This window comes from Chrysemys picta, chromosome 4 (assembly GCF_011386835.1).
Source record: "Chrysemys picta bellii isolate R12L10 chromosome 4, ASM1138683v2, whole genome shotgun sequence".
NCBI classification, from domain to species: Eukaryota; Metazoa; Chordata; order Testudines; family Emydidae; genus Chrysemys; species Chrysemys picta.
The window spans coordinates 91,882,687-91,908,110 of NC_088794.1; the positions used below are offsets into that span (position 1 = coordinate 91,882,687).

The 25,424-nt window shown below is 41.7% G+C and overlaps 1 protein-coding gene and 1 non-coding gene across 3 annotated transcripts in view; one reads left to right on the plus strand and one right to left on the minus strand.

Annotated features, from left to right (window-relative positions):
* Positions 1–25,424, plus strand: part of UBR1 (ubiquitin protein ligase E3 component n-recognin 1) — a 147,986-nt gene that overhangs the window by 69,018 nt on the left and 53,544 nt on the right. For both annotated transcript variants that reach the window (XM_008169906.4, XM_005284635.5), the window contains exons 24-30: positions 296–344; positions 8,521–8,675; positions 10,133–10,232; positions 16,685–16,794; positions 18,803–18,892; positions 22,445–22,632; positions 24,577–24,782. In XM_008169906.4, the coding sequence (XP_008168128.2) occupies positions 296–344; positions 8,521–8,675; positions 10,133–10,232; positions 16,685–16,794; positions 18,803–18,892; positions 22,445–22,632; positions 24,577–24,782 (898 nt within the window). The remainder of the gene's footprint in view (positions 1–295; positions 345–8,520; positions 8,676–10,132; positions 10,233–16,684; positions 16,795–18,802; positions 18,893–22,444; positions 22,633–24,576; positions 24,783–25,424) is intronic.
* Positions 5,851–5,921, minus strand: TRNAG-GCC (transfer RNA glycine (anticodon GCC)). The gene has a single exon. It is a non-coding gene; the product is annotated as a tRNA-Gly (tRNA).

The window sequence follows — 25,424 nt, forward strand, 5'->3', positions numbered from 1 at the left end:
ACGTACTATACACAGAACTTCAAGGGAATAATTGTAGTTTTCCACACACTGTTATAAAATGTACTAAGAAAAGTTAAACTTATCCCTACTATAGGTTTATTTTAGTGTTTGCACTAGTTTTATTATCCAGGCCCACAACATGTTTTCATATGCTGATGAATTATACAGTGTGGGCGGAGTGTCAAAGTAAATCTCAGTGGATCTTGCTACGTTTGTTAGTCTAGTGTCCCTGATGGTTTCACTGAAGAATCCTTCAGTGCTGTTGGTACAATAACTTAGGCCAACTTTCTTACAGGCTGAACATAGGCAGAAGAAGAGAAGAAAACAAGAAAACAGAGATGAAGGTAAAAGGTTGGACTGGATGATAGACCAAGTGCTATGGTTCAGTGCACCAGTCTCCTTTGTGCTTATAAAATAAAAACTTTGGTATGTGGCTCAGGGATTGATAATGGGATAGAAATTATATTGAATCCAGGGTCACAGGTTGGAAATAGACCTATATCTTTATTGACCATAACGTGTTACCACCAAACATCTTTTTGGTGATTTTTTTTTTTTAAACAGTTTGGGAGGGCTCTCAGTTTAGTTTCTAGTGGACAGATGTCCACAAATTCAACTCACCATCAAAACAGGCACACTTGTTGGCAATCTAGAGAGACCAAGGAGACTAAAGTAATTTTTCTCATAGACTCATAGACTCATAGACTTTAAGGTCAGAAGGGACCATTATGATCATCTGGTCTGACCCCCTGCACGCTGCAGGCCATAAAACCGTCCCCGCCCCTTCCCTGGACTCTGCTGCTGAAGTCCCCAATCCTGTTATTAGTGACCTCAATCGGCAGAGACCCTCCTGCTAGAGATCCCTGCCCCATGCTGCGGAGGAAGGCGAAAAACCTCCAGAGGCTCAGCCAATCTGCCCTGGAGGAAAATTCCTTCCCGACCCCAAATATGGCGATCAGTAAGACCCCGAGCATATAGGCAAGAGTCTCCATCCTGACCCCTTTTAGGCATTATGCTATTTACCTACCATTGCTTGGTTTTCCTTGACAACTATGTTTTACCATTAAACCATTCCCTCCATAAACTTATCTAACTTAATCTTAAAGCCAGACAAGTCCCTCGCCCCCACCGTTTCCCTCGGAAGGCCGTTCCAATATTTCACCCCTCTAACGGTCAGAAACCTTCGTCTAATTTCAAGCCTGAACTTCCCCACGGCCAGTTTATATCCATTCGTTCTCGTATCCACGTTAGTACTAAGCTGGAATAATTCATCTCCCTCCCTTGTATTAATCCCTCTAATATATTTAAAGATAGCAATCATATCCCCCCTCAGCCTTCGCTTTGTCAGACTAAACAACCCAAGCTCCTCTAGTCTCCTTTCATACGACAGGTTTTCCATTCCTCTGATCATCCTAGTGGCCCTTCTCTGCACCCGTTCCAGTTTGAGTTCATCTTTTTTAAACATGGGAGACCAGAACTGCACACAGTACTCCAAATGAGGTCTCACCAGTGCCTTGTACAACGGAAGCAGGACCTCCTTATCCCTACTAGATATCCCTCGCCTAATGCATCCCAAGACAGCATTGGCTTTTTTCACCGCCACGTCACACTGTCGACTCATAGTCATCCTGCGGTCTACAAGGACCCCTAGGTCCTTCTCCTCTTCCGTTACTTTTAACCAATGCGTCCCCATCTTGTAACTAAAATTGTTATTGGTCATCCCCAAATGCATCACCTTACACTTTTCACTATTAAATTTCATCCTATTTCTGACACTCCAATTCACAAGCTCATTCAAGTCTCCCTGCAGGATATCCCTATCCTCTTCCGAATTAACAACGCCTCCCACCTTCGTATCATCCGCAAACTTTACCAGCCTACTCCTGCAATCGGTTCCGAGGTCAGTTATAAATAGATTAAATAAAATGGGTCCCAAAACCGAACCTTGGGGAACTCCACTGGTAACCTCCCTCCAACCTGACAGTTCACCCTTCAATACGACCCGCTGCATTCTCCCCATTAACCAATTCCTTATCCATCTCTGGATTTTCAAATCGATCCCCATGTTTTTCAGTTTAACCAATAATTCCTCATGGGGTACAGTATCAAACGCTTTACTGAAATCTAGGTATATTAGGTCCACCGCATTTCCCTTATCTAATAAATCCGTTACTTTCTCAAAGAAGGAGATCAGATTCGTTTGGCACGATCTGCCCTTCGTAAAACCATGTTGTAAATCATCGCAATTGCCACTACCCTCCAGGTCCTCAACTAGTTTCTCCTTCAAAATTTTCTCTAACACCTTGCACACTACAGATGTTAAACTAACAGGCCTGTAGTTACCCGGATCACTTTTTTTCCCTTTTTTGAAAATAGGAACCACATTAGCTATTCTCCAGTCTAACGGGACCACCCCCGAGTTTACAGATTCATTAAATATTATCGCTAACGGGCCTGCTATTTCCCGCGCCAATTCCTTCAATATTCTCGGATGAAGATCGTCTGGTCCTCCCGACTTAGCCTCATTAAGGCGTTCAAGTTTTGTTTCCACCTCGGATACGGTAATCCCCCATCCCGAACGCCCCTCTGTAATGGTGCTAGTATCCCTAATCCCTTCATTGGCCTCATTAAACACCGACGCAAAATATTCATTGAGATATTGCGCCATGCCTAGATTGTCTTTAATCTCCTCTCCGGCAATAGTCTTCAGCGGTCCCACTTCTTCTTTCTTTGCTTTCTTCCTGTTTATGTGGCTGTAAAACCTCTTACTATTGCTTTTGATTCCCCTCGCTAGGTCCAATTCTACACGGCCTTTGGCCTTTCTCACTCTATCTCTACATTCTCTGACTTCACTTAGGTACATTTCCTTACTGATCCCTCCCCTCTTCCACTCTTTGTACGCTTTCTGTTTTTTCCTAATCGCCCCTTTGAGTCGGTCGCTCATCCAGCTCGGTCTAAATCTCTTGCTTGGTAATCTTTTTCCCTTTTTGGGAATACAGGCCTCCGACAGATCATGCATCTTTAACTTAAAGTAATCCCATGCTTCTTCTGCCTTTAAATCCATTAATACGTTTGCCCAATCCACTTCCCTTACCAGTCCCCTTAATTTGTTAAAATTGGCCTTTTTAAAATTATAAACCCTAGTCTTTGACTTAATTCTGTTACTCCTTCCCTGTATTTTAAACCGAATTAGCTCATGATCACTGGAGCCCAAATTGTCCCCTACTACCACTTCCTCAACGAGGTCCTCACTACTTACCAGAATCAAATCTAAAATGGCCTCCCCCCTCGTCGGTTCAGCTACCACTTGATGGAGGAATTGATCAGCAAGCACATCTAGGAACATCTGAGCCCTATTATTGCTACTAGCGTTTGTTCCCCAATCTATTTCCGGGAAGTTAAAGTCCCCCATAATTACACAGTTTCTATTAGTAATTACTTCTCTAAGCACATTAAATAGTTCCTTATCCATATCCTGGGTCGATCCCGGCGGTCTATAGCACACTCCAAGCACTATCCCCGGAGAGGCTCTAGAAGTCCTATTACCCATTGTGAGTATTGCCCAGACGGACTCTGTGTTGTCTAATCCATCCACTATTATTTCTTTACAGTTTATTTCACTATTGACATACAATGCCACCCCCCCACCTTTACCTCTGTTCCGGTCTTTCCTAAACAGCGCATACCCCTCCATACCTGTGTTCCAGTCGTGACTGTCATTCCACCACGTTTCCGTTATTCCTACGATATCTGGTTTCAGCTCTTGGACCAGGAGCTCCAATTCCTCCATTTTATTACCTAGGCTTCTGGCATTGGTGTATAGACACCCTAATGTATGTCGTTTAGCCCGTCTCCCATTAGCAGCACTATATGTTGCGGGCCTCCTAGTGTCCGTCCCTCCTGTCCTTTCTATGTCCAATCTCATCTCCCCAGCTATGTCTCCTCTCATTTTACTCACCTTCTCCATACTGGAATCTGGCGTGGAGATTAAGTGTGCATCTCCCAACCGTCTCCCCAAACTTGCTAGTTTAAAGCTCTTTTGATAAGATGAGCCAGCCTCCCTCCCAGAAGCCTATTTCCTTCCCTACTCAGGTGAAGCCCATCCCGCGAGAACAGGTGTCTGTCCCCGAAAGCCTCCCAGTGGCCATACATCCCAAAGCCCTCCTTATAGCACCACTCCCTTAGCCAACTATTTATTCTCACAATCCTATCAGCCCTTTGCTGCCCTTCCCTCGGAACGGGCAGAATCCCACTAAAGATAATCTGAGCCTCTATCTCCTTGAGCGTCTTCCCCAGCCTGGCATAATCTCCCTTGATCCTCTCTAACGAGAACCTAGCCGTATCATTCGTTCCCACATGAAGGATTATCAGGGGGTTCTTACCTGCTCCTTGTAGGATCCTTTTCAACCGCAGGTCCACATCGCGAATCTTTGCGCCCGGTAGACAGCACACCCTTCTATTCTCCGGGTCCGCCCTGGTCACAGGCCTATCCAATCTCCTCAGTAAAGAGTCTCCAATTACATACACCTGCCGTCGCCTGGCAACAGTGCGATCTAGTAATCTAGTCTCCGATCCCTCTAGTCCTGACCTGTGCCTATTCCTATCTTCCCTTATGCCTTCCTGAATCCTCACGGGGCCCAGAATTGGTGCTGTCTCCATCAACTTCTCCCCCCTCTCTCTTGGACTAGCAGCTCTTCTCTTCTTCCTCACCCTTACACCTTCAGTCGCCACCTGCTGCCCCTCCACCTCGCTATCCAAACACTCGAACCTATTCCTGAGTTCTATTCCCCCCTCACTGGCCCTTCTTTTCCTTGGCCTGCTTCTCACAGTCACATGCTTCCACCTCCCATGTTCTCTCCCTTCCATTCCCCTCTCACCGTCCTCTACCTCTGCCTCTACCTCCGCCATAGGGCATACTTCTTCAGTGCCCCCTTGCCTGTCCTCCATCAGCTGCTCAAACCCCCGCCTAAACTCCACCAGGGTCTCTACCTGCATCTCCAGCCCCTTAATCTTTTCCTCCAGTAACGCTATCAGGCGACACTTCATACACACATACCTGTGTTCCAGCTCCCCTGCTAGGACCATATACATACCACAGCTTCCACATGCGGCCATCTGCATTCTGTCTGCTGCTGCTTGGCTCATGGCTGCTGCGATCTCTGCCCACTGCACCTGTGGACTCGGAGCACACAACACACCGCGCCCTCCTACCTCCCCTTCCACCTCCCCCTGCGAACTCCCTCTCAAACTCCCCTGTTAGCCGCCCTGTTTGCTGCCTCCGGTGCCGCTGCTCTCCTTTTATAGGTGGTGGTTCTGGGATCAGGTTGGTGGGGTAGTGTAGGGAAGATTGTACTGTTGCTGCCAGTGCTGTGCCTGTTCTATGGATGACTTCATTTTAAACTACCATAAATTTGATATCTTTCACAAACAATCAAAACTCTCTTTAAAAGTCACAAACTCCATGTGTCAGAAACTTAGAGATAAGACTGTGTTTCAGTTGTAACAGAACTATTATCCCCTCTTTCCCTAACCTCCCTTTTTAATTCCACAATCACCATTCAAGTCATGAACTGTAATTGAAGAGCTTTGGGAAAAACTGTTGGTGCACTGGGCAGTTATTTGCATATGAACAAGTTAAAAAAAAAAAAAAAATGGAGATATCCCATCTCCTAGAACTGGAAGGGACCTTGAAAGGTCATCGAGTCCAGCCCCCTGCCTTCACTAGCAGGACCAAGTACTGATTTTGCCCCAGATACCCAAGTGGCCCCCTCAAGGATTGAACTCACAACCCTGGATTTAGCAGGCCAATGCTCAAACCACTGAGCTATCCCTCCCCCCCAAAGCGATACTTGCATTGGCCGGGAAACGAACCCGGGCCTCCCGCGTGGCAGGCGAGAATTCTACCACTGAACCACCAATGCTAATTACGTTTAAGACCAACGTCTTGCCAGTATACTAATAAAATGGTATTTGTCTAGTTATTCTCCCCAAGTTTTCAACTGGATACACTGGTCTTCGCTTTCCATTCTAAACTGTGGTTTAATATTGTGTACTGTTAAGCAGCGCTGCAGAGTTCTATATCAGCAGTGTGTGAAATTATTTCTTAGGAAATTGTATAGTGTGCTTTGGGAGCCTTTCAACTGAAAAATGCTGATTGAAGAAAAGTAACCTGACATTTGTTTAAAAGGACACAGTCGACTTGGAAATTGCATTCTGTCTGAATTTTATATCTCCTTTGTTTATAAGTAACACCCAAAATCCCTATAACTGGAAAGTCAGTGAAGAGAAAATTCTCTTGTTGGTGTCCCCCCGCCCCCATTCGCTTACTTTGTACATTGACAACATTTACATATAATATCTTTCACTTTCCCCCATTACTGGAAACAGCAGGAGTGCAGAAAACAATTATACATTTTTGTAAGATTTTTTTTTTTTTAAATCCTAACTTTTATATAGTGCCTTGTCAAACTGGATTTCATGTAAATTGGGGAATTCAGATAAATATCAACTTAATGTCTCTAAGGTAATACGTATTCCTGTTCCTTCACCGGCATGTGTCAGGCTCTGTTTAGTGCTTTGCATGCAAATTTCTACTATAAAAATTTGAGAACTTAATGTCAAATATTACAGAAGCAAAGCAACTGAAGAACTGTAGTGTTCTGTATACCATATTTCTGCTTGTGAAAAAGTAAAATATTCTGGCTCTCAGCTGTATTGGAAGACCATTATGCACATGTTTTTAAAACTTTAACTATCTTTATAAAACTCAGGATATGTGAAAGCTGAGAGACCATACAAAATATTTAAAGCTTTCTAAAGTTCAGAGCTGTGATTTCTAAGCATCTGCAACTGTTTGTCTCTCATGCACTCACTTTTTTCGGACACTGTATTTTACATACAAACTAAATGGAGGTAGTGGTGAAAACTTCATTGAAAAGGCTAGTGAGTGTGGTTGGAAACTTGCTCACTGACTGAAATATACTCTCACACCCCTCACCCGCCCACTTGATAGCAGTGTACCTGTTGTCTCCACTTCCTGCTCACAAATGACTGGAAAAAGGCTAATGTAGTGCCCATCTTTAAAAAAGGGAAGGAGGAGGATCCAGGGAACTACAGGCCAGTCAGCCTCACCTCAGTCCCTGGAAAAATCATGGAGCAGGTCCTCAAGGAATCAATTATGAAACACTTAGAGGAGAGGAAAGTGATCAGGAACAGTCAGCATGGATTCACCAAGGGGAAGTCGTGCCTGACTAACCTAATTGCCTTCTATGATGAGATAACTGGCTCTGTGGATGAGGGGAAAGCAGTGGATGTGTTATTCTTTGACTTTAGCAAAGCTTTTGATACGGTCTCTCACAGTATTCTTGCCGCCAAGTTAAAGAAGTATGGGCTGGATGAATGGACTGTAAGGTGGATAGAAAGCTGGCTAGATCGTCGGGCTCAACGGGTAGTGATCAACAGCTCCATGTCTAGTTGGCAGCCGGTTTCAAGCGGAGTGCCCCAAGGGTCGGTCCTGGAGCCGGTTTTGTTTAATATCTTTATTAATGATCTGGAGGATGGTGTGGACTGCACTCTCAGCAAGTTTGCAGACGACACTAAACTGGGAGGCGTGGTAGATACTCTGGAGGGTAGGGATCGGATACGGAGGGACCTAGACAAATTACAGGATTGGGCCAAAAAAAACCTGATGAGGTTCAACAAGGACAAGTGCAGAGTCCTGCACTTAGGATGGAAGACTCCTATGCACTGCTACAGACTAGGGACCGAATGGCTAGGTAGCAGTTCTGCAGAAAAGGACCTAGAGGTCACAGTGGACGAGAAGCTGGATATGAGTCAACAGTGTGCTCTTGTTGCCAAGAAGGCTAACGGCATTTTGGGCTGTATAAGTAGGGGCATTGCCAGCAGATCGAGGAACGTGATTGTTCCCCTTTATTCGACATTGGTGAGGCCTCATCTGGAGTACTGTGTCCAGTTTTGGGCCCCACACTACAAGAAGGATGTGGAAAAATTGAAAAGAGTCCAGCGGAGGGCAACAAAAATGATTAGGGGTCTGGAGCACATGAATTATGAGGAGAGGCTGAGGGAACTGGGATTATTTAGTCTCTAGAAGAGAAGAATGAGGGGGGATTTGATAGCTGCTTTCAACTACCTGAAGGGGGGGTTCCAAAGAGTATGGAGCTCGGCTGTTCTCAGTGGTGGTAGATGACAGAACAAGGAGCAATGGTCTCAAGTGGCAGTGGGGGAGGTCTAGGTTGGATATTAGGAAACACTATTTCACTAGGAGGGTGGTGAAGCACTGGAATGCGTTACCTAGGGAGGTGGTGGAATCTCCTTCCTTGGAGGTTTTTAAGGCCTGGCTTGACAAAGCCCTGGCTGGGATGATTTAGTTGGGAATTGGTCCTGCTTTGAGCAGGGGGTTGGACTAGATGACCTCCTGAGGTCCCTTCCAACCCTGATATTCTATGATTCTATGAAATATTAGGAAGTTATTAATATGCCTGCATGTGACTTCTTTTCTAGCACTGCCACCTCCTCCCCCTCCTGAATTCAGCCCAGTGTTCAGCAATGTGGTGAAAGTTCTGAACTGTGATATCATGATGTATATCCTCAGGACTATCCTTCAAAGGGCAGTACAACTGGAGACCCACTTATGGACTGAAGCTATGATCCAGATGGTATGGATTGCATTAGTGTTTTCCTCCTTAATTTGGGTTAACTATTGATGCTAAAACACTCGCTTGTGCGTTTATATGTAAAGACGCAGCACACTACAGTAAACTGTAATCTTGCATATCTCTTGAACATTAGCATAACGTACTAGACTTGATTTGAAAATCATTCTACATTACACCTTAATTAAATAGCACTGGATGACACTTTAAAGTCAGTTATTTATGGTGTTTGGTAGATAAGCATAGACTTGGTAAACAGAATCTTACTTTCTTTCTCTCTCTTATAGTATTACCATTTCCAGTACATTGTATAGTTTTATTTTAAAGGCACATTGTGTTAATATTTCTAAACTTATAAATGTGGTTAACCAGTATTTTAATTGGAAGAAAAGGATCTCTTTGACCCAAAAGGTTGTTTTTATAAATTTTACTGATCCAGCAAAAGGTTTCCCATTATCTGCATCCTCCTCTATAAACTTTAAATGTATTTACAGTAGTAATAAGCACTTTGCAAAAATAAGTATTGCAGTTACATAACTTGACATGTTTAACAGTCTTGCCTTGTCTCATCTCTGAAAGCTGTTTCAAGACAGTTGCGTTGTCTGGTTTTCTGACTTACAACTGCATGTAAAAACAAGCTTGTTAAAGAAGCAAGGTGGGATAACTTGGCTCTGTAACACTGATATGTTGTGATGAAGTGGGAATTTTCCATAATATTTGTATGACCTGTGAGTGTACCTCAGTTTCCCCTGTATGCTGCATTGTTACCCATTGTGTGGAAAAGGACTGTTTACTCTCAGGGCAGACCAAGAGACATTGATATGAATGTCACCTAGCTGTCTGAGCCTGGATGAGACATCTAGCAATCAGAGACCCGAGGGTGATAGATTTCTCCACCTCTCAGCAGGGAAGCTGAACACTATCCCCCAGCTTGAGAACAAAGGAATGGGAAGGTGTGAGGTGGGGGGATAAGAATTGGTTGCTGGAAGGAGTCAGACAGCTTGAACAATGGGGTTCACTACAGCTTGGCCAGGCTGTGGGCTAACCAGAATGGACTTAGCCAATGCTTTAACTTTCCTTTCTCTATGCTAACCTAAGGACTTCCTCTGTGTTCAGTTGACTAATAAACCCTACTGTTTTATTGACACTGTTTGAGCATCACTGCAAATGCTTTGAGGCACATTAATTCATTAAGAGTGAACAATTCATCAGCAAAAGTGCAAAGCTTGTACATGGTTGATGTGAAACATGTAAGGATCAACTAAGCTTAATGCAAGGAAAAAGCAGGGGTCATGCCTAGTTAAGGACACTTGTATATTCTGTGTATGGTTATTGAATCTTCTGATTGAGATCCATGCACTATTGCACTGTGTGATATATTCCTTAAATTCTGCTGTCAATGTGTCCAGTTTTACAGCCCTCTCGTAGCAATTGAGTTTTATCATTTCCATCTTTCACAGGTACTTCACCTCCTTTCTCTGGGCTTACTGGAAGAGAAGCAGCAGCTAGAAAAGGCTCCAGAGGAAGAAGTGACCTTTGACTTCTATCACAAAGCATCAAGTACGTTTCACTTCCTCTGAAGCGGGGAATTAATTATGCTAACTTCTTATTATAAGGACAATATTAGCTTCAAAAGAAAAGTTAAATCATTGTGTTCAGTAAGGATTTATCCTATCTTTATTTACATCATAGCATTCGGAAACTAAGTGAGATTGCTAGAGTTCTGCTTTGCAACAATGGAGAAGCCAGATCAGGAATTACATGTCTATGCTCCGGCTTGACAAGCATAGTGAGGACAGGATGTGCTGGGTCCCAAAGAAGGTGCTAAGAGTAATATTGGTGCCATCTTGTTGAAGATAGTTGTGCCCATCTGTGAGGGTTACAGAAGAGGTGCCATATTGGGTCAAACCATTGTCCTGTATCCTATCTCAACAGTGGCCCATACCAGAGCTTCAAGGGGAGGGTACAGAAAATGGCAATTATGGAGTGATCCACCCCTGTTTTCCACTTCCGGTTGCTGGTTGTCAAAGGTTTAGGGTCACCTCAACCATGGGATTGCAACCCTGACCATATCGGCTAAAAGCCATTGATTGACCTGTCCTCCACGATCTTATCCAGTTCTGTTTTGAACCCAGTTATAGTTTTGGCCATCACGAAATCCCATGGCAATGAGTTCCATGGGTTAGTTGTGCATTGTGTGAAAAACTGTACTTCCTCTTGCTTGAATTAAATCTGCTGCCCGTTAATTTCATCAGATGACCCTGGGTTTTGTTTTGTGGGAAAGAATAAATAACACCTCTCTCTCCCTCTCCCCTTTTTCCAGACCATTCATGATTTTATAGACCTATCATATCCTCACTTAATCATCTCTTTCCTAAACTGAACAGCCCTAATCCTTTTAGTTTCTCCTCTTATGGAAGTAATTTCATAGCCTTGATGGTCTTTGGTGCCCTTCTCCAATTCTATAATATCCTTTTTGAGATGGGGCAAGCAGAACTGGACACAGTATTCAATGTGTGGGTGCACCAGGGATTTATAAAGTGGTATTATGATATTTTCTATCGTATTTTTTTTTTATCCCTTTCCTAATAGTTCCTAACATATTGTTAGCCTTTTTGACTGCTGAGCGGAACTTTCAGAGAACTATCCACTGTGACTTCAAGATGTCTTTCTTAGATGGTAACAGCTAAATTAGAACCCATCACTATATGCGTATAGATGGGATTATTTTTTCCAATGTGCATTACTTTGCACTTATCAGCATTGAATTTCATCTACCATTTTCTTGCCCAGTCATCCAATTTTGTGAGATCCTTCTGTAACTTCTTGCAGTCTGAACTTAACTATCTTGAATAACTTTTTTAGCTTCAAACTTTGCGATCTCTCTGTTTACTCTCTTTTCCGGATTATTTATAAATATTTTGAACACGACAGGTCCCAATAAAGTTCCTTGGGGGACCCTGCTGTTCATCTCTCTCCATTGTGAAAACTGATAATTTATTCTTACCCTTTGTTTTCTATTTTTCAACCAGTTACTGATCCACAAGACCTTCCCTCTTTGATCTTCTTAGTTTACTTAAGAGCCTTTGATGAGGGACCTTTGTCAAAGGCATTCTGAAAGTCTGTATCGTCTGGATCATCCTTATCCCCATGCTTGTTGACTCCCTCAAAGAATTCCAATAGATTGGTGAGGCATGATTTCCCTTTGCAAAAGCCATGTTGACTCTTCTCCGACAAATCGTGTTTATCTCTGTTTAATAGTTCTATTCTTTACCATAGTTTCTACCACTTTGCCTTTTACTGAAATTAGGCTCTCCAGCCTGTAATAGCCAGGATTGTCTCTAGAACCCTTTTTAAAAACCAACAATACATTAGTTGCCTTCCAGGCATCTGGTACAGAGGCTGACTTCAGTGATAGGTTACATACTATAGTTAGTAGTTTTGCAATTTCATATTTGAGTTCCTTTAGAACTCTTGGGTGGATACCATCTGGTCCTGGTGACTTAAACTAAACAGTAATATCAGTTTGTTTTAAAATCTACTCCGTAGACACATCAGTGTAGTACAGTACTTTAGATTTGTCACCCCAAAAAGTAACTCAGATGTGGGTATCTCCCCCACATAGTGAAGGCCGATGCAAAGGATTAATTTAGCCTCTCTGCTATGGCCTTGTCTTCTTTGAGCGCTCCTTTGTTATCTAGTGGCCCCACTGGCTGTTTGGTAGGCTTTCTGCTTCTGATGTACTTACAGCAATTTTTTTTTTTGTTAGTTTTTGTGTCTTTAGCAAGTTGCTTCTCAAATTCATTGTTGGCCTGCCTCATTATACTTTTACATTTTAGTTGCCAGAGTTTGTGCTCCTTTCTATTTTCCTCATTAGGCTTTGACTTCCAAATTTTAAAGGATGCTTTTTTGCCTCTTAATGGCCTCCATTACTCTGCTGTTTAGGTTCTTGGGGTATGCAGGACTGTGAGTCACCTTGATACCCCCTTGCCTCCAGTGAAAGAGAGACTTGCTTGCGTTTAACTGGTTGTCCATTCCCTGATTTCACCAACCTGTTAGCTACCCAGTCTCCTCTGGCCTATGCAGCCCTTACTTTGCCTTGCAGAATTATAGGTGTACTACAGTCTCCAAGGCCCTTTGAAGTGTTCCCTTGTAGTGTCCAGCCCCTTATCCACTGAACGTTCACAGAAATACCAGCCCGCTGTCCCCAATGGAACAGTATACACACCAGCTTGAATGATTCAGCTAAGGATCAGCAACTTGTATAACATCACAACACTGAGATATATTTATAGTGAAAACAATGATACATTTATTATCAATGGTTTTGAGATTCATGAGCTAGTGAATAAGGATAACAAAAAAAAAAGTTATATATGAAACTATTTCTAGCAACTAAACTTAATTTAGCAGGCTAACCACCTGCCTTAAAGAATTTTCTCACCCCAAATGTTTTTTGCAGTATTTCAACCCAGTCTGATTGTGATCCTTATTTCATTCATGAAAACAGGGTCTCCTTTCCTTCTGCTTATATTCCCCAAAGTTCATTGTCTGTCCTCAGGACAGTAACTCCTCCCCTTCCCCCCTTCCCCCATTTTTACTGAGTCCTGCTTCTTCCCTGTTGACTTTGTATGTAAATAGGCCATCCATTATGTTGGCTTAAAATGCTTAATTTACATGGTGTCAGAGAGTAAAGTGAATAAACATCTTTTATTTGACAGTAAATCTGTTTGTCAACTCTGCCTTGATACAAACTATAGGAACATATTTTCAGCATACATTCGTAACTCCTTTCATAGTATCTGTACATACATTTCACAATGATATTAATTACCAGTGTGATTCTGGCTTTCATTTAAGATCTCCCATGATATTCTTTGGTGAACCAGAATGTACATACCAGAATCAGGATATTCTGGTAACCTTTTTGCCAGTTGGTATTGAGGGCATCCTGGGTCATAGCATCCTCCTTCCACTACAGGATTATCGTGAAGGAGAAGAGGGAAATGTGAATAAGAATTCCTTTAGAAATGACAAATGTCTATGAATGAGCAGTGTTTAAAAAATAAACTAACCACACATTTTCGTACCCTTTGACTTGGACAGATCCTAATTTGTCTCCAAATTAAGGGTTTTTATTACTCTAGTGACAATAGGAAAAAAAGCGAGACTTCACTTATAAGCTATATGCAGCGTGCTCTTGTGCTCCTTTCCCTTGACTCTAAACCTTATCATTTCTATCCAGAAGATCCTTTGGCTTACTCTAAAATCTGTTTAGGTTGAAGGTGGAGTCCAAATTCTTTGCATATTTAATCTTCCATTCTTTTTATCTTGTGTAGAGTTGCTACTACATTGTGTAAGGATAAACAGAGAGAGTCCCTTTTGCAAGCTAAACATTATTACCTCCTGTGATATGGATCAAAAATTAGAAATATGAATCCAAGCCACTGAAGTGGCTTTTATTTAAAGCTTTTGAAAACACTGACCTTATGAATAGGGCTAAGATTTAATCATGGGTATTTTTAGTAAAAGTCATGGACAGGTATCAAGGCTAATTCCCCACTCTGGCACTTCGAGTACAGAAGGTGGGGGGGGCCCACAAGGATTCTAAAAATACTGGCCACTCCAGGCTTGTAGTAAACTCCCAAGGTTACAGCTTCTCTCTGACCTTAGATGGGTAGATGCTGCCATCACCCAAATGCAAAAAACCCCTTTGAACCCAGGAATGCGCACTTGGGAATTCCTCCCTGTGGGGTACCCTCAAACCCTTTCACCCCCCCCTCCCCTCCAGGGAAGAGCTGAGAAAGAAAACAAAGGAAATCAGCTGTTGCCACCAGCTAATTAAACAACATATGCACAAGCCTCTTAGGACACAAAACCCAATCCTTAAAAAAAGTAAATTTTATTAAAAACAAAAAGAAAGAAAATACATCTGGAACTTAGGCTATTGCTAGGTTTTAAAAGAGGAAATATAATAATTGAGCATCAAGAATGGTTTTCTTGAGTTCCAGCTTAATGGTTATAAACAAAACAAAAGCAATTGGGGGGGTTAGCACAGAGGAGTCCACAAGCCATAAAGAGATAAACCTAATTGCGTCTTTCTGGACACTTCCTGATCTACTTATGTGTCTGGGGTTTCAAATGAGTCAGTTCTAGGTATAATGTAATGATTTTTCATACCTTGCTTAAAGCTTTTTACAGCATAGTTCCAGCCCTGTTTTTGCTCTGTCCCCTCTCTCTGGAGAACAACAGACAGACAGACCAAAGGGGAGTCTTGTTTCAATTTTTAAAAGTTCTAGTCTTCCCATTGGCTCTTTTGGTCAGGTGCCCACTCCCTTCCTTTTACCCGTGGGCATTTTTTACCCTTTACAGGTAAAGCAAGTAGAAAACAGCTACTAACAGGAATTTTGTAGCTAACTGGCTGGCTGTCCATAAAAGGGAGCTACCCCTCCTTCATTTATCCCAACAGGTCGTGGGCAATTAACAAAAATTCATGGCTTGTGACCTGTCCATGACTTTTACTATAAATACCCATGACTAAATCTTTTCTCCTAGGACACTGTTGCTTTGGGGGGCCCCTGCTCCAGCTGTTGAGGCTGACTGCCTCCAGTGGCCTGCTGCTCCGAGGCCTCTGGGGACTACTCTTCTGACAGCTTCCGAGGCCTCCCGCTCCAGCAGTCCCTGGGACCGATGCTCGGGCACTCCCCGGGGCCATCCCCGGGAATGCTGCTGCTCAGGTGCTCCCTGGGGCCAGCCACATGACTGGTGTGGCCCAAGAAGTCGCCTTGGGATATCCGAGCAGCTGGTCCAGGGTCAGCCGCACCGGCCACTGCAGCTGTGGAGTCACAAAGGTTGCAGAAAGTCATGGAATCCATGACTTCAGTGACCTCTGTGACAGAATCACAGCCTTACTTATGAACAATATGCAGTAAAAGGGGATATTAGTGAGTCTGAAAAGTACAATCTCTTAATCCCCATTTTTTATCATTCATGTCTTTTTGTTTGTCAAGCAAATTAAAGGGACATAATCAAATTGAACATCACACTTCTCTTTGGAAAATTTTAGTACCTACTGTAATTACAACTTCACCAAAGATTACTAGTACTGAAAAATGTCAGTGGGTGAATTCTTTGTCAGTATATTTTTGTATATGACAGCATATTTTGTATAGTGACTTCTATTGTTTTCCCCTGCATAATCAATTACGTTGTGATCCTGCAAACTGCTCCTGTACCACATTGAACACCATTAAAGGCAATGGAGTTCAGTATGAATGCAGGGATTCACCTGAACTGAGCAACTTGTCAGATCAGTGCTGACCTTAGTCAGCTTCTTTCTTGCTGAAAAGTCTCTAATAAACATCATCAGGGAAACAGAGAATCTCTCTTTTAAAAAATCCTCTTAATTTTTTTTTAAAACTCAAGAGCCTACTATTCAAAGGGTGCTCTGTTGGAAGCTGGAGTATTTCAAAATTGTTGGATTTGGAAAAAAAAAAAAAAGGGTTGACATAGTCTCTTTTTAAAGTTGTGAGAATTCAGTTTGCTCATTCCTCCTGTAATGTGCTGTAAGAAACGTTCAAATGGAGGTAGTGGTTCTTAGTTCTTTAAAAACTACTTTTTAGCAACAAAGTACTATCAGAGTTTTGACCAAGAGGTCTGGAATTATAATCACCTGTTCTGACAGAAATGGGCTTCTATAAGATGAGCTTTCAGCAAATTAGGTAAAACTTGACTTACAGTAACAGGAAGAAGCACTAGAGCATAGATCTGAAAGTCAGGTCTGTGTTATCTATACTTCTGCTTTTGGAAGGAACCTAAATGAAAGTGTAAGCTGTGTTTGGTCTATGTAGAACAAAGATTTTGCTACATGTGTCTAGAATTGTGAGACAAATCTAAGGCAGCACTGTGACTATAATGTGTATTGCCAGTATTTTAAATCATGTTTATAGGAGCAAAAATGTTAGCCAGTATTTCTGAAAACTTGCACATTTACACTTCATCTTTTTGTGAAGGAATGGGAAGCTCAGCCTTGAATGCTCTGAACATACTAATGCTTCTGGAAAAACTAAAATCAGTTCCTCAGTTAGAAGCACAGAAGGATATGATCAACTGGATACTGCAGGTAAACAATGCAGAAGCCAAGTGTGATTTGGCTTTAACAATTGAGCATTTTTAAAGAAAGAAGTTTGTGACTGCTTTAGCTAATGCAGTAGACACTGTTCACACCTGCCGTGATCTCTTAAGTATCCTACTGCGTTGAAAAGCTTATTTTTTTCAGTTGCTGAGATGAGATTTTTTTTTTCTTATGTACACCACATGCTAATACAGAATCGAGTGCATGAAGGGGTTACTACTTAAAATTTTATAAGTCAAAATTTTAGCTAAATAATATTTAGTAGTGACTTTTTAAAAAAACTTTCCAATTGCCTTAAATAACTCAGTATTTATATTTCTATAACTTCATTATTCAAGATATTTTAAATAGTAGAGAAGTAAAGAAGCTTTGGTGACACATCTGTCTGTATTAGTAAAATTGGAAAGTTTTTTAAGGTCTGTTAAAATCTTTTTTTTTTTTTTTTTGGAGAGGGTTAAACACTTTGTGGAATCAGTCTTCAAATTAAATGGCTAAAGTGGAAAATTACTTTATAAAAAGCACAGTTTTTAAATGGTGTATAAATTAAATTTAAAATGTTTAAATTAGAGGTTTTTTAGGATTTCTGATAAGATAAGAAAATTGTTGGACCAACAAATCCAAACTTAAAAGTACAACCTTAACTTTCACAATTTTTGTTTTTTTAATGGGATGTTGGATCAATATATGGGTTTGTTTGCGTTTAATTTTCTATATTTTTTTTAAAAAGAGGAAAATCTGAGGCTGCAGTTCAAAGGCAATTTCCAACTGTAGATTTTTGTTGTTGTTTTAGTGTTGTCTAATTCACCTTCAGTCAAATGTCAGTCTCTGAAATTGTTAGACAAAAGACGAATGTCTCCAAGTTAGAAATATGTGAAATTGAAGATGTAATTCCCCCTCTGCCCCCCCCTAAAAAAAAACCTGCTATAAAAATTCATTTAACATAACATTAACCTAACCTGACATTCCACAAAAAGGAAGCAGCTGGTATTCTTTTTATGAAACTGAGTAGCAAGAAGAAATATGCATCAAGTTTCATAAAGGGAAAAGTGGTTTAATATTAAGGTGTGCTGAGGATGTCTATCAAATGATCCTTTTGATAGTGTTTCAGAAGCATAGTGTTGATATTTAAAGTTGAGGCTAATTCTCTAAAACTGAATAACTGAGGCCTTGGCTACACTGGCGCTGTACAGCACTGCAACTTGCTGCGCTCAGGGGTGTGAAAACGCCCCCCCTCCCCCGAGTGCAGCGAGTGCAGCACTGTAAAGCGCCAGTGTAATCTGCGCCTGCAGCGCTGCACGCTCACTTGCAGCACTGCACGCTCACTCGCAGCACTGCAAGCTACTCCCCTCGGAGAGGTGGAGTACATAGAGTGCTGCGAGAGCGCTGGCGGCACGCTACACTTACGCTTCACAGCGCTGCTGTGGCAGCGCTGGGAATTCCCAAGTGTAGCCAAGGCCTAAGATTACTGTGCAAGATGAGGATTAGGGAAGAGGTTGTCTTAAGAAATTTGTCATGGGTTAGAGAGCCTTTCACCTCTGGGTTTGCTAGTTTAAAGAATGTGCTGGACAGTAGTACTGAACATTATTACCACCTGATGTCCCTTTAGTAGCCTGTATGAAATGATTTAGCATTGGAGATCATTTCTTAGTGAATAGAGATTCTTATGACAGAACATCACACTAATTTCTACTAATTAGCATCCTTGTTAGTAGTTTTCACAATGGCTAAGGACTGAATAGACCAGAGAAACTGAACTACGCTCTCACATCTAGAGATGCTCTTTCCAGTTGTGGGGTTGGAGGCACATTGGTATTGTGGGAAAACTTGCACTGACTCAGTAGAGGCTTTCCATACTTTGATAGCTCCAAGTACATTTTTAGTAACATGAAATTCTCAAAAAATGTTTAACCTTTTAACAGCCGTTAGGTTCAGTTATACGGCATGCACAATCCAGTCACATTTTATATTCTCTTAACACCTAAATCTCTATTCCCAGATGTTTGACACAGTGAAACGATTGAGGGAAAAATCAAGTTTAGCAACAGCAGCAACTACATCAGGATCAGAAACTACAAAAGGCGATGAGGTAATAACAAACAGGGAAGGAACTGAAGAAATGTTCCACAGGGAGACATTTGTATTTCCAGATTTAAGGACCAATTTTCAAACACAAGTGCTTAAATGTAGGTACCTAAATCCATATTTGAGCATCTAAATACCAGTTTTAGGCATTAAGTGATGATATAATGTCTTATACATTACTGGTATTCTGGGGTATATTAACAGGAGTGTTGTCAGAAAAATATGAGGGATAATTGTCCTGCTCTACTCAGCACTGGTGAGGCCTCAGCTGGAGTATTGTGCCCAGGTTTGGGTGCCACACTTTAAGAAAGATGTGGACAAATTGGAGAAATCCAAAAGATTAATAAAAAAGATCAAAGGTTTAGAAAACCTGACCTATGATGAATGGTTAAAAAAATCAGTATATTTAATCTTGAGAAAAGAAGACTGAGAGGGGACCTGAAAACAGTTCAAATTCATTATAAAGAGGAGAGTGATTGTTCTCCTTGTCCACTGAAGGTAAGACAAGAAGTAATGGGCTTAAGCTATAGCAGGGGAGATTTAGATTAGATATTAGGAAAAACTTTCTAACTACGGTACAAGGACAGTTAAGTACTGAGATGGAGATTTCACAACCTATCTTTGGAGGTTTTTAAGAACTGGTTAGACAAATGCCTATCAGGGATGGCCTAGGTATACTCAGTCCTGCCTCAGCCCAGTGGGCTGGACAAGAGGACTCCTTGAGGTTCCTTCCAGTTCTATGATTCTGTGGTTTAAGTAATTAAATCCAAAGTTAGATATGCAAGTTTGAAAAGTAGGTGCTTACTGTGCACTTGTTTCACCCTGATAATGATAGCTACAAGGTTTCCATAGAGAATTTGTTACAGTACAACAACTGCAAAAGAACAAGAAGAAATCTCTTTCCTCTGACCACTAACTCTACTACATGCCAACATTTAGTTGGAATTTGGTAAATATTTAATGTGTGCTTCCTTGGGCCATAGGTGGAGATGTAAGGGATGGTGCATGGTTTATGATTTATGCAGTGTTGTAGCCGTATTGGTCCCAGGATATTAGAAAGACAAGGTGGGTGAGGTAGTATCTTTTATTGGACCGACTTTTGTTGGTGGGAGGGAGAAGCTTTCAAGCTTACGCAGAACTTTTCTTCAGGTCTGGAAAATATACTCAGAGTAGCACAGCTAAATACAAGGTGGAACAGTTTACTTAGCATAGTAGTTAACACATATTTCAAGGGACCATTCAAGCTGAAGTGGCCCGCTGAAACCCCTCCCATCATAGGGAGGTAAGGAGGGGCAGGGGGAAGCAGCTGGGGGTTTGTTAGTGGGTTATGGATTGTTGTAATAAGCCATAAGTCCAGTCTTTCTCTTCAGTTGATAATTTTTAGTGTCTAGCAAGGTTATGAATTTAAGCTCCCAGGCTCGTCTTTTGAAAGTATTGTGCAGGTTTTCTTTGAGGATGAGGACTGATATCTCAGATGTAGAATGTAAGTTCATTCAAGATCATAGTGCTTGTCTGGTTTCACCTACATAGTTGTAATTGGGGCATTTAGGGCAAAGGATGACATAAATCTCATGTTGTGATAGGCTTGTGTAGGACTCATGGATCTTGGAAGGTGTTTGATCATTGTAGTGGAGATATATCTGCAGGTTTTGCATCTATTCTGGCAATGTCTGCTGCTTTGAGTTGGTGTCCTGGTCTCTGGGGAGCTTGCTTCTAATGATGAACTTGGAGAGGTTGGGGCAGGAGGTTGTTTGAAGGCCAGAAGAGGTGAAGATTTCTTTCATTATGGGGTCCCTATTGAGTTTGGGTTGTAGTTGTTTGATATCCCATATGGGTTTCAGTGTAGGGTAATATAAGGGGTCAGACTCACCCCTGTGGCACCTCCAACTGGTCTCTCAGGGAATTAGCTCGATTTCCAGCCTGGAGCACCCTCTGCACGCCGGTGATCCGCCTTGTCACTGGCCCCCATGTCCCTCCCAGGACCTTGGTGCCCCTTTCTCTGGGTGCTGCCCCCCTGGCAGTACCCACACACTCTGGGTCTCCCCTCCCAGGGGAACCCCCACCCACTAACCCCACCTCGCCTCAGTGTAAGGCTACTGCCAGTCACCATCTAGCCCCACTCCCTGGGGCAGACTGCAGTGTCAGCCACTCATCACAGGCAAGGTTGGGTTTGGACCTGCTGCCTTTGCCTACCCCTGGGCTGCCCTCTGCAACCCCCAGTACCTGTTGGCCCAATGCTAGGCCACCGCCTGGGCTTTCCAGGCTGGAGCTCCCCAGCTCCTCTGCCTTTCCCCAGCCCTGCTCCACTCAGGTATCCTGTCTCAAGCTCCCTGAAGCCAGGCCCTTCTCTCTCTGAATGCAGAAAGTGAGTGTCTCCTTGCTCCTGGCTCAAGCCTTTATAGGGCCAGCTGGACTCTGATTGGGGCGTGGCCCAGCTGCAGCTGCTTCTCCCAATCAGCCCAGCTCTTTCCTTCCACAGCCCCAGCCCTCTGCAGGGCTGGCTTTAACCCTTCCCAGGCAGGAGCAGGTGACCACCCCGCTATAGGTAGCAAGTGATAACTGGGGTGTGCAGTTGGAGGGAGTTTTATTTCTGTATTGAAGCAGGTTCTCTTGAGATACTTGAATGGCCTGTTCCATGATGCAATCTACTTCTCTGGTGGATTGGCCTTCTTTGGTGAAGTTGGTTTTGAGGCTGTTAAGGTGTATATCCTGGACTTTCTGCTCAGAGTGCCTGGCTGTACATAACTGATTTTTTGGGATGGTTACTGGATCTCTGAAGGTAGGTGTGGCGATATATGGGTTTCTTGTGTATATATTTTGTCTGTAGGGTTCTATTATTGAAGCTGATCGTGGTGTCCAGGAAGTTGATGCTCGTGTGGAAGTGTTCAAGAGAGAGTTTAATGGACGGGTCGTGGTTGTTGAAATTGTGATAGAAATTTGTGAGGGAGCTTAAGTCATCTGTCCAGAGGATGAAAATATCATTGGTTTTGTGGTGTATTTGTCCAATGCTGAGAAATACGGGTCCGCTTAAAAACAGCTGTAAAATTTACACAAGCCATCAGCAGGTCAGTCTTCTAATCTGTTTCAGACCATCAAAATGTAGCTCTGACTTGATAAACTGTAAGATCTACTCAACATTTGGCTAACGCTGGTAAAAGGGTGAACAAGAATTGGGCTGCTTAGATTACACTGTAGAAGTCAGGTTATTTTGATGACTTCATCTTTTGCAAGGGTATTGTGTAATTTTGAATTGGGGTCTTAAGTAAATAAAGGATGACCGGTGTTTCAGATGTTTTAATTAAAACTTTCCGTATTTTTGAATTCATAGACATGTTCTACTAATGCCTTGAGAGCCTAATCAGCTTTTAAGATTTGTTTTACAACTTTTAGATTGTTTTGGGGTTTTGTTTGTTGTGTTTTGTTTTACCATCATGGGATGCACAGTTTATTGGGAAATTTGATGGGAGCAATTAGAATTCTACTTTTGAGAATACTACTTGGTATTTTTTTAGTTGTTCTTCTTAATCTATAATTTTTACTACTGTTTCCTAATAAGACTCCGAGCACTCAAGACAAAGAGAAGGCTGAACGAAAGAGGAAGGCAGAAGCTGCCAGGCTGCATCGCCAGAAGATAATGGCCCAGATGTCTGCTTTACAGAGGAATTTCATTGAAACTCATAAACTCCTGTATGAACACACACAAGAGACACAGGGAAGAGAGGACTCTGTTATGGAGGAGGAGAGGTGAGATGAGACAGATATCCAGAGTTCTGATGAAAAAATTAATTTCCTAATAAGTGGTTATAGCTACATAAGGTTTAATAGTACAATTGATGGATAAAGTGCATCATCCCAATCAATAACCCTGTATCTCTTACTACTTACATTTTTCAATGCCCTGGATTAGAGAATCCTGTGTAAATTAGCAGCTAAATACTAATATCAGAAGGCCAAATCAGTTAGGGAGACACCAGACCTGCTTGCTACATAAGATGAACTATGGAAATATATTCTTCAGGTAAAAGATATGTTACCTAACATTTCAGAAAACAATGACTTCATTATAAAACACCCCTAATTGATATTACTATAGTTTAGGTGATAATGGGCTTTCCTTTTTGAAGACCTAATTTGAGTGTTTAATTCAGCAGAATCTTAACATACAAGGTCCTGCCCAGAAGCCGGTATTTTTGAAAGTTAAGTTGGAAAAAAATAACTTATTGCACTCATAACCCAATGTGATTTTGTACGTCATTAATCCCTAGAATTGTTTGGTCTCTTTATAATTGTAGAAGGAAAAGAAATAGACTTTAAAAAAAAAGTCATATTTTAAATGGCTGGATAATGTTATGATCAGCAATCACATGTAATTACACATCACAGGATAGAGATACTCAAATCCTGTGCTGTAGTGCACAGACTGATCACTATAAGGTTCAGGAAAAAAGTCCTCTTGTACAGCATTTATTTGCCTAGGTGCATTGTGGATTTCTTTTGCCTTCCTTTGAAGCATCAGATACTGGCCACATTAGTTTCTGAATTTGATGGACTAATGATCTGACCCAGTATGGCAAATCTTGCTTTTACTGCACAGGGCAGTAATCCTTTGTTCCTCATTTTGTAGTATTTATAATGAAGACTTCGTACTTATCCATCTCTTTTAGTCCCTATGTTCTCTTTGCTATCTGGTTACGTTATAGTCTATCTGCTAAATTTTAGTCATGTGAAGTGTGGGGTTTTTGTTTTATTATTTTAAAGCTGGTCTAGTGGGAACAAAATGTGCTCCGATTCAGGGGACTGAAATTCAGATTCAATCACAATAGGAAGCGTCTCCTGTCATCCATGAGTGACTGTGTCTAGTTGATGCTAGTAGTAGAATTGTCAGGCTTGAGTAAGAGCAATGGTGACTGTGCATGTGCGAGACAGAGAGAGAAAGAGTGCTCCAAGTTTGCACTACAAAATTTGTCAATCTGGGTTGTAATGAGACATAATTTATGTCTGATATAGCTGTGCTGGCGAAAGTTTCTGCTGTAGAGGCAGTTAAACAGTCAAAACTATGTGTTAGCCAATGTAGCTTATTTTGCTTGGGGAGGAGGGCCTGGAATAAATTATGCAAGTAAAAATACAATTTTGCCAGCATAAGCTGTGTCCAGACCAGGAGCACTTTTATACTATTACCAGCATAGCTATATTGACAAAGCAGTCCTACTGTAGACCTGGCCTAATGTCTGATTTGTGAAAAAGAGGGTGCATAAGATAAAAGGCAGAGAACAAGATAACTCAGATGAATGACCAAAAACTAATGCAGTAATTTCTGCCTGTTTTGTCATTTAAAAATTCAAGTTCTGTAAGACATCCTCAAACATGTAAATGCAAGGAAGCACCCTCTTAACTATTTCTCATTACATCTTGCCTGAAAAATGGAAGTAAATGTGTGGCATCATCAAACAATAAATGGGATTTATTTCAGTATACCATAATAGATAACTGCCATATTCCGTCTTAAAGATGGTTGCATTTAGTGGTGACTGAAGCGATTCTGGTACGTTTATGTAAGGGTTTTTGCAGTAACTTTACTGTTAAATAAAAGCAGTAAATTGTAGTTTTAGATGCCTTCAAGAGGATCTTTATTTCTTTACAGGGAGCCTGCTAATTGTTTGTTGATCTTTGTCTTTGATGTTCTTACAGCATACCTTTGGCCATTGATTCTTCCAGAATTGCCTTGGGACCCAAGCGAGGTCCATCTATTACTGAAAAGGAAGTGTTGACCTGTATTCTATGTCAGGAGGAGCAGGAAGTGAGGCTGGAGAGTGCTGCGATGGTATTATCAGCTTGTGTCCAGAAATCCACTGCCTTAACTCAGCACAGGGGGAAAACTCTTGAACTCTCAGGTGGTAGGTGTATCTCTTCAGCTAAGAATATCAGCCGTTGCTGTTCTCTTCTTAGAACTCACTTCAGTGATGTTTAATTAACACTTTCAGCCAATCAGATTACTGAATAGTTATTTTTTTTAATGAAAAGTTAGTTAAGAATTTTAGTCATGTATTTTAGATGGGCTTAAAATCCTTGCCATAAAACTAAAAATCAGCTGTGGAGGAGAATTTACTGCCATTCTCCCTTGTAAAACAAAGATGAATTCCATGTGTACATGACTCCTACTTTGAGTAAATAAAACGGTACAGATTAATCTTCCAAATTTGCTGAAGCAGTTGAGTTCTCTTCCTTAAACTGAAGAGCATGTATTCTAGCTATGAAGATACAAAATGAGTGGCTATTTCTCTCTTGTATATTGATCCAACTGTAGAAATTGATTTTTAATTAGCTGTCCCTGTCTTGTTATAAACCACAAGCAGTCATCTGTACAAATCCCGCTTATTCAAGTTTATTAACATAAACACAACAAGAATAGCCCAAACATTGGAATCTTTCAGTCACAGATTCCGTGACTTCCACAACCTCCATGACATAATCTTAGCCGTAGCGATACCCAATGGCTGAGATGAACTAGGGCATCCCACCAACAGTCTGGCCACTGG